We start from the raw sequence: 9,814 nt of genomic DNA, 5'->3' as shown, positions 1-9,814 counted from the left end.
TAAAAAGGAATGACTCGTACTCTCCCTAGACACTATAGACACAATACAAATTAAATTGTCTGAATTACTTGTAATTCAAGCTTCGTTGGAAGAAGATGCCCGTGTTGCACGAGGTAACTGAAAAGTATGAAGCTATATAATGCTTATTTTTTTCCCCTTTCTAAAACTTCTTTGAATTTAGAGAAAGAGAAGATCGTTGCTATAACTACTTCATTTTAGTTTCGTTCAAGGATAACTTCAAATTAGTTGATTGTTGGATGCTGTAAAAACGCTACGCAGAACAGGTTCTTCAATGCAAACTAGAAATGTCGCAATTCATCACAACAATCAGTGAAGATATTTTGTCGATGAATTAACATGAAATAACAAATTACAACTCGACGGATGAATTTTCTTTTTCTGTAAGCAACTGCCCAATGAATATTTCTGTATTTCAACAATCTGAAATAGTCATTAAAAAGCAAAGTGAAACGTCTCAAAATATATTGCCAGACTCGCTCGCCTTAAAACAATACTTTTATGAAGAAAATTTAGATGATGATGATTTGGTTTTCGAAGATGATTGTATGGATGATTATACTGTTGGCAGAGATAAGGAGATGGCCAACTCAATGGGAGAGCCAGCAGTCGACGCTGCCCCATTTATTCACCCCACCAGAACCCACCCACAAACTCTCTCCCTACCACCCTTCGCGCTACGCTAGCGCCCCTACCGACCACTGCCCGTAACATAGTCGGCAACGGCGGCAACCTTTAAAGTTTAAAGGGGGAAAGCTCCGTTTAAACAAGATGAAGGGGGGAAGCTCCGTCTTCGGAGAATTCTTGTTACCGCACAAGGAACATCCATTTTGACCTTGGTTTTATATATTTCTCTGTAAAATGTGATACCAAAGTAGAAAAAGCTGTTAAAGATCCAGTTCAAAGAAGTGCTTTGTTTTGCAATCCAGAAGATCCCCTTTATTTAAGTCTAGCAAACGTGGCTGAACTAAGAGGCAAACGTGCCATCACTATTCCGTCGCAATCTGTCTTCAGATTGGTTCAAACTGCCGAACAATTGTTTCACTCGTTGATTGTTCAAAAATTGAACACACTCTCAAATGAATGTAATCTATTGGAAAAAGTCGGACAAGAGATTTTAAAAGCTATCAATTATAGCACCATATCTCCTCCATTAAAATCTCAATTCTCTGCTGCGTGTGTTGAGGAGCTAGTCAAACTAATAGTTTTTCGATATCTCAAACTTCGATTCCTAGCATTTACCAAAGTATTCAACCAAAATTTGTCAACTGCTACTTCTAAGAGAAATTTGTTAAACAAGTATACGTTGTTCATGAATGAATAAACCAAGATTATCCACTTGCATTTGTTAAAATAACAAAATAACTTTAATGTAATCATGCATTTCGTATTCATGTTAAAGGTTGCTGCCGTTGCCGACTATGTTACGGGCAGTGGTCGTTAGGGGCGCTAGCGTAGCACGAAGGGTGGTAGTGAGAGAGTTTGTGGGTGGGTTCTGGTGGAGTGAATAAATGGGGCAGCGTCGACTGCTGGCTCTCCCATTGAGTTGGCCATCTCCTTATCTCTGACTGTTGGTGATGGTAGGCCTATTGTCAAAGATGATTTATGTGATGAAATTGAATGTTCTTCGGACGATGAATTTTAAATACACTAGATGATTCGTGTTTTGATTGAACAATCATTCACAGTATTATTAAAAGTTTGAAAAGACAAATTTAAAGCCTACCTTTTCAAATGTTGGTTATAGATGTTATTCCAAGGAAAAAGTAGTAGACATGCCAAAAAGTCGTGCGCAGTTTACGCCGATGCGCAGCACAGCGGTCGATAGCAGAACTAAGATTGTTATTACGCTTGACACCAAATTTAGGCCCAATCCTTTGTTCGCGAACCGCCTGCTTGTCGAACAAAGGATTGGGCCTACATTTGGTGTCAAGCGTAATAACAATCTTAGTCATTAAATTTGATTTAAAAAGTTTTTCTAATAAACTAAAAAACTTAAAAATTAGAGGCTTTCGCCATAAAATTAACAAGATGATGCCCGATTGATTGTAAAAAGGCCAATTAAAAGCGATATACAGCTTTCTAATTATTGATTGGCAAAAAAGTCCTTTTTTGACTTTCCGATTTCTCAAATATAACATTAGTACAGGAATTCAACGCCGCGACGACGAGGCGCGAGATCTCTTTCGTAATTAAGACAATTTTTTTGCCGGCTTTCAGGCCGGCATGGCCAAAAACGAAATTTTTGGGAATTTCTTTCAAAAAATTAAATCGTTAATATCTCGGCTTCTGAGCAGAGTATTAAAAAAGGTGAAGTGTGATTGTTTAAAGAGGGTTGGCTATCCCATCATTTTAAACTAATCAGAATATTTTTAGGTGCAGCAGTTGACGAGAAAACAGCTGTATAAAAACAAAAACCAACAAAATCAAAATTTCGGCTACCCCCCACCCACAGCTTTTCTTAGATATCTCCCAAAAGAAAAAAGCTAGGCGATTGCGGTTTTCACCAATCGACTAAGCGAAAAAAATTTAACATAAAAGCCACCTATTTGTTAATTTTTTAAACCCTAGCAATGATTTTCGCAAAATCCCTCAAAACGGTCTGTTTGAGTGGCGGACAGCTTGTTAAAACCAGGTGATAATTTTGTGTTTTTGGATACCTTATATCTAACAATTTGCCTAAATTTGTTTACAACGTTATTTCAGTAGAAACTGCCAAGTCGATTTAATTCAATATGGCAACCGAGCCAAAAGTAAGGGAATTAAGATCAAAACGAAAGCCAGTAGCAGACGACGCGTCTTGCTCACTCACGATGCCAGACTGCATGGTGAAGAGCTCTACAAACTCTTTCCTTCTTCTAAATGTTCTAGCATAGAACGACTTGAGGAGCTCATATGTTGAGTGCTCATAACAAGTCTTGCTACTCTTTTGGCAACTTCTTCTTTAATCTTATTCTTATTCTTTCATAAACTATTGTTATTCGTTAACAAACTATTAAACACCATACGACGAAAAAATCGTCATCAGGCACTCGTTTGTTGACGTGTCATCATTGTACACAGATCTAGTGTCTTGTGATTTTTCTCACGGACTTTATACAAGCTTTTCATGAATCTAAACATCTTTCCACAGAAAACTAATTTTTAGTCTATAGTGTCTGGTTATTCATCAATGAATACTAGTCTTTGAAACTACTAGAAAAAAATACGGAAGATCTAAACTTACTTGTAAGACTCGAGGTGAATTGCGGCATTTCCAATTCTTTGTGACCAAACATTCCGTCGTGGGACACTTTTCGATTGACAAGTGTCATCATCGAAAGAAGATCCATTTTACGCTGACTAAAGACATCACACAAGTGTTGCAAGAATTGAGAACCGGGAGAACCTATTTATTATTTCATTTAATTTTCATTTAACATCTTTCCATGGAATAAAGTAGGTTTAAAACTGGGAAAACAGAAAAATTAAATACATACCATTTTGACAATCACGTCCATAAGCTTTATATCCTGGTTTTGTGGACCAAGAAACAAAGAATTCCGAATCATTTGGAACCATCTCCATTCTAATAACATCTTTGGAACTCGACAAAAATTCGAGAGTGGGAACATGGGCTGAGAAAATTTTACCTTTACTTTGCTTTACTTTACTAATCGTAATACGTATCAAGTCTTTACTTTTTCCAAATTTGGTTGACACAGAATTAAGTTATAAAAATTATAAGTTTCCGTTGTTTAAGGGTTGAGATGAAAGTAGAAGTTAAACACTCACCGATAAACGCGATGAATACTTTGATCATCGTGCGAGGGATTCCACGCTGCATTGAAAATTATGACACGATTCGCTTAGTTTGTAGTCATTTGATAAAACGTGCTGGCACCACAAAGTTCAGGGGTGGCTTCCGTAGGTGCAGCCGGGCATACATAGACAAAGAAGACATCTGGGCCCCTGCAGAGGGGTTGTTTTGTCTACATCCATAGCTTCAACTTTTTTATCCGGGGAAAGATAATTTTTCACGCGAGCACAGCGGATGCAGGATGGGCGGCTACCAAAATTGTATGATCCACAGTTTCGACAAAACCAGTCTTGTCCAGCGCCGCCGCCACCACCTCCACTTCCGTGAGCGCCGCCTGAAGATGGACCACCGAACCTTCCTCTGGAAGAGCCTCTGAATCCACCGACCCCAGAAGAACCTCCTTTGGAAGAGCCTCCAGCTTTTCCAACTCTTCGTTCCGCACCTCCGCTTCCTCCACCACGGCTTCCTCCAGCTCCGCTGCGACCACCTCGGTGGCTTCCTCCACCCCCGCTTCCTTGATTGCAGCTCCCAGCCAACATCCGGAAATTCGACATTCTCAATTAGTCAACTCGACAGGGTTACACGATAAATAACTGAAGAGAGAAAAAAATCAGGTCTCTGCGGTACGAGTTCTGTAAAATATACAAATTTGGATTGACAATCACACCAGGACCTCCGATTTTTTCCGAATTATTAATCATGATGTCTTCAGCAACTTCCCGACAAGAGTCGACACCTGAGACCTAGCCGACACCTGCCTTTTAGTTTTGCACTTGGAACTGCGTGTTCATTGCTTTTACCATTTGGTGCCCGAATTACCGATTTCGACCCTGGAAGTGGCCAAATTCGATGTAGCATTCATTCGCACCGTTTCCGGCATTCGCGGTCAGATTAAAAAGCCATCCGCAGTCCGGAAGGATCGTTCCGCTCCACTTTGAAGAGAAAATCAAACTTAGTGGCATATGCCGAAATATTGTATATATTTTGAAGTTTCAATAATAACAAACTCCATGGACGTAAGGTAGTGATGACGTTCCGCCTGATGCCGATTGTGTGTGACTACTTGTATCTTCAATCGATGAGACTTAACATGGAGAAGTGACAAACGGAATACACTTTCAATTCCCGACTATTTGTCGTCGTATCTTTATCTTCAATCTGATGTGAAATTTACCATTTGAAATAGGTTCCCATGTTAATAGGTCACATCTTGGGTATGCTTGTTTCGAACTGGCTTGCGAATTAGAACTCGTAATTTTACGACGGTAAACGAAATCAACGTTCGAAGGACTTGTTCGATTTGTGCTCCCGCGACATTCCGCAGAATAATGAACAATACCTAAATACAGCTATTGCCCGTTTGAGTATGTATATTCACTGATAGGTGGCGCTAGTAGACACCGAATTCATATACTTGAGACTTCAAATTTCAGCGATCGCTATTCGAAATTTCAATCTAGACTTCTACTTTATTAGCGTTCAACATTGAAAATTATATTTTTAAACTTAAGACTTAAACACATTAAAAGTTAATAGAAAGATAAGCGAATTGAACATAATTAAGCACATACTTTGATATTTAAGCGTAAAATTGAAGAATATAAATAAGTATTCTTTAATATTTAAGCGTAAAATTGAAGAATATAAATAAGTATTCTTTAATATTTAAGCGTATAATTGTATCGTATAATTGTCCCCACGGCATGCCATAGTATTGTTCGATCGATAAACGTGGTTGTTTATTTCAGATGGGCTCAGCGTGGAGACGATAACTGTGAGTCATTGAGTGTGCAATACTACTTGAGCTCTTAAAAAATTGGTTGAACGTGTTGTTTTTTCGAGTTTTCGTGGTAATTAGAATATTTTTTTGTCTATTTAAACTATTATGCATGACTTATTTTAAATAAGTTTATATTTTTTGTCGATTTATTGACGATGGCAGTGGTCAGTGACAGTGAGGGCCAAGTTTAAGGACGCATTTTCCAGAGCTCCGATCAGCCAAAATATCAGCAGTGGAAACCATTTTTCTTTGTGATTTCAAGACGGTATTATTATTTATTTACTAACCTTTGCTATGTATAAGTTATGTGTTATCTACCTGAATTCAATATTTGTATTAGTGTTTTAATGGTTACTTGGATTTATTTAAGAAATGTCAAAATGTTGTGTTTTATTTATGGAGTAACCTGACGTGGTTTTTTTTAAATAATTTTATGCAAAACAACTTTCAAGTCATTGTTTTCTTTGTTTTGTTATAGTTGAGAGAGAATGGAGCCCATTCGATTATCTGCTATGGGCCGCGATGTCTACGTCGGAGACTTTCACAATTATAATGTACATTTTTCGAATTGAAATTTGTGTTTTGTTTTGCTGGATAACAGTTTAGTAGCAGGCAAATGTTTTCATTAATATCAAGTATCATTGGTAGCAATAATTATTTAGTTATCGGCAGAAAAATGTCTGAATTGATTTCTACTACCTGGTAGCTGCTACCATAATTTTGTTTAAGAATTCAATAGATAATTTTACTTGGTGTTATTATTTTTTTTTGTCTTTTTTAAGTATAGATTAATAATTAGGGCTCCTACCTTTATACGTAATGTAATGTATGTTCCTTTAATTAATTCCTCCATTCGATCCATATTCCTAATAATCAACAGGTTCCATCAGACTTAGTTACAGCGTAGACATCAGTCGCACTTGCGAAGTGGAGAGCTCGTTCTTATTCCAGCAACCAGACAAATTCAAGCGTCACATGCTAGGCATCAATTCCCACCTGGATCAAAGCATTGAAGCAGGATCCATAGACTTAAAGCGTCTCTGGTTTGCCGGTTACCTAGAACCTGCTCTAAACGAAGACGCAAGCACGGCACAAGTTGACGTCATCTTCCGCATCACCAGACGAACTGAGGTTCTCATTCCACAGTATTTACATAAACCCAAGATGAATGAGTATCGGCAGAATACTGGTGGCAAGGCTACACATGTGGTGGAGAAGGTCTTTTACAGAGCCGAGCTAATAATTTCGATGCGACGACCTCTCGATTTGCAATGCGAGTCTAAAGCCAGCGCCGAAGGAAATCTTTATTTGGCAGCCTTCAAGACTTCAAGACCATCGTTCAAAAAATTGTTGCCGATGAAAAACCGACCGAATTAGACTCCGTTAGATGCACCATCTATTCCAGCATCAACGCAGGTAACGTCAAGATGAACGGAACGCTCGAGGACTCCTGTAAAATTTTGAGAGACGCCATTAATTCTACCAATGAAGAAAAGTGGAAGCCGATCGAGATTATCTTGCAATGTATTCCGGCACAAGTTGAAGCTCGGTTTTGGTTGGAGAAGATGAACGACGTCGAGTTCGAAATGGAAAGGCAACTCGCCATGTTGAAGATTTCGAAATACCCATCCAACGATCGCGTTCCTCCACTTGGGAAGGTGATGTGTCAGTTTCTCGATCTCCTGACTCTGCTCCGGAAAAAAATTGATAGTTCGTACTCGCAATTCAACATAAATATGGACCCTCCGCAGCAAATGTTAGTCAAAATGAAAACTATTGCAAGTTTGCTGACCAAAATGACACATTGGTTGATGCATCGTCACCAAGAAGCGGAGATTATGTGTTCAATTCTGTCAGGCACCAATTTGCCCATGTCTGATTTAGAAGAAATCAAGAGTAATACATCCTACGGTGATGGGAAACGCACCAGAGTTTTAATCTTGAAAATGGACCACTCCCAAGATCCACTGATTGACCGCCTGTCAAAATTACTGGAGAATCGCGAATCTTTTAAAACTCCCGTTTTCTGGATTGCGACTCGTGGGAAACATCGGATTGATAACATTTCTAAATCGCTGAAGTCTTTTGAAGTAATGAACACTTCATGCACGTCGCTGGGTAACAGCTCCCAGATAGGACTTGCACCAAGCTCCTCGTCCATGATTGATGGCAGAGTCGTTGTCCGCCGATTGTTGTCCGCCGCCAGCTGGACTTCAGTGTCAGTATGTGACGGACATCAGCATCACCATTTCCTGGGACCATGTCGAGATTGAAGAAGAAGATGAAGTGGCTGACACTTCAGATGATGTCGTCAGTACCAGCGACTTTGATTATTCTTATTATGATTATTCTTATTGATTATTCTTACTTTGTTGCAGCTCGACTAAATAAATTTCAATCAAAAACTCAATTTAAAGCTGATTTTATTAATTTAGTCGAGATGGCGAGTCTTTATATGGAAAAGAAATTATATTGAGGATGACAAAGACCAGCTCGTACACACTTAAAATGGGAGGTGAAGTTAGGGAAACCTTTAAGTTTGATAAAAATCACGATCTATGTTCATAAATTGTTGTACGGTTATTTCTAGGGTGAACCTTGTGGATCCTCGAGTTTTCAGGCTCTGCGGTCGCAAAACTAAAAGGCTAAGAATTTAGACATTACAGGAATTGTCATGATGACATGCACTCACGGCGCAACTGTCCGCATCACATCATTAGGTTTTCTTTTAAATTTCCTTAAAGAAAAGACTAAAATTTTGAATATAAGAAATCCTTTAAACCTTCATCTACTAGGGCTACTGTTGATGTCTTAAATATATAAATCATTCAGGTTTGGTCGAGATTTTTTGTTACTTTTAGTCCTCATTACTTATTTATTGTTTATTCAGTTTTCTGATACATTGTTAGGTGTACAATCTACTTTTCAGATCTCAGCAGAAGATATATGGTGGATATTAAGACAGATATGATAACACATTTTTCTTATGCCATTGTTTTGCTGGTTTCACAATTTTGACCCTTAGTATTTTTGTAATTTATATGTAATTTTTTCTCTAAATATAATTTGACAAGTACTTGTGTTATTTACTTCTGTTATAAGAACGATATCTCATTCCATAACGTTGGGAGTTCTAAGGCAGTAGAAATAATATAAAGTTTCATGAACATTCAACATTTTCCATTCCTCTTATATACTTATTTTCTTTTGATATAAATTCAATTCGTCGACGAGTTTCAGGACAACATGTTTCATGATCACTTGAGCCTTTTTAACCTTCATTTAAGTCTAAATCTTTAGTCAACAATAATTTTCTCAAAGTTGAGACTGATGATGTAATAAGCTTATTAATGATAATATGCTCGCTTATGTTCAACTACTACGCAATCCAGTTTATCCATCATCACTTGAATCTTCACTTAATTATAACAAAATAATTTTGAACATGATACACGAAGTGCTTTAATGATAATGGCTATTATTATTGATTTATTACCATGGATTATCCCGATTGCCATAGGAAAATGTTCGTAGGAAATGGAACAATTTTGAAAGCAAAGAAAAGGGAGTAATTCGCAATCACTATTTAGGATTGAATGAAACAGTTAATGTACAATGTCAAAGTGCAGTGTTTCATATCGAGCAATTATATTACAAATTTGAAGTGGCGGCCATCGGTTGGAAAACTCTGTGACTTATTCCAAAAATATTGGGAGCAGTATTTGGGTGTTGAAATCCTTCTGTGGCTGCTGAAATTGATGTAGATTTATTAGAAATAAATTCAATATACTGTTTACCATCAACTATTTGTTAAAATTAGATAGCTATAGACACAGAGAAGGGTGTTGACTTAATGAACGAAGTTGAAATTATCGACCACCTATTGGGAAGTTCAACTAGTAGCACACTGCTTGCTGCAAAAAGCAAGAAGGAGGATGATGAAAATGTTTCCTTTCTTCAGCAGGATGACGAGAGTGATAGAATCATCAGGTATTTATCAATGATGATAACATATATCAATGCAACAATGCTGCTCGTACTAAAATGGCGACCACTACTCAGCCGAAAAACAGTTCAGAAATCTGCTGCTGGTCTGCGCCAGCAGATTTGACGCCCCAGTCCGTCGATCCTTCCGGTAACTCTTATATTCTGGCTCTCCAGAGTACCGGAAACAGCACTACTCCAGATTCAAGCCCAGTAGAGACCATCATAGAATA

The 9,814-nt window shown here is 38.0% G+C and overlaps 1 protein-coding gene across 1 annotated transcript; it reads right to left on the bottom strand.

The window, feature by feature from the left end:
* Window positions 1–3,909: 3,909 nt before the first annotated feature.
* Window positions 3,910–4,371, bottom strand: LOC124189992 (keratin, type I cytoskeletal 9-like). The gene has a single exon (XM_046582503.1). The coding sequence runs from the start codon at window positions 4,369–4,371 to the stop codon at window positions 3,910–3,912; it is 462 nt and encodes a 153-aa protein (XP_046438459.1).
* Between the last annotated feature and the right edge of the window lie 5,443 nt (window positions 4,372–9,814).

The sequence above is a fragment of the Daphnia pulex genome, chromosome 3 (assembly GCF_021134715.1).
Source record: "Daphnia pulex isolate KAP4 chromosome 3, ASM2113471v1".
NCBI classification, from domain to species: domain Eukaryota; kingdom Metazoa; phylum Arthropoda; class Branchiopoda; order Diplostraca; family Daphniidae; genus Daphnia; species Daphnia pulex.
This window is presented reverse-complemented; position numbering and strand designations above follow the sequence as displayed.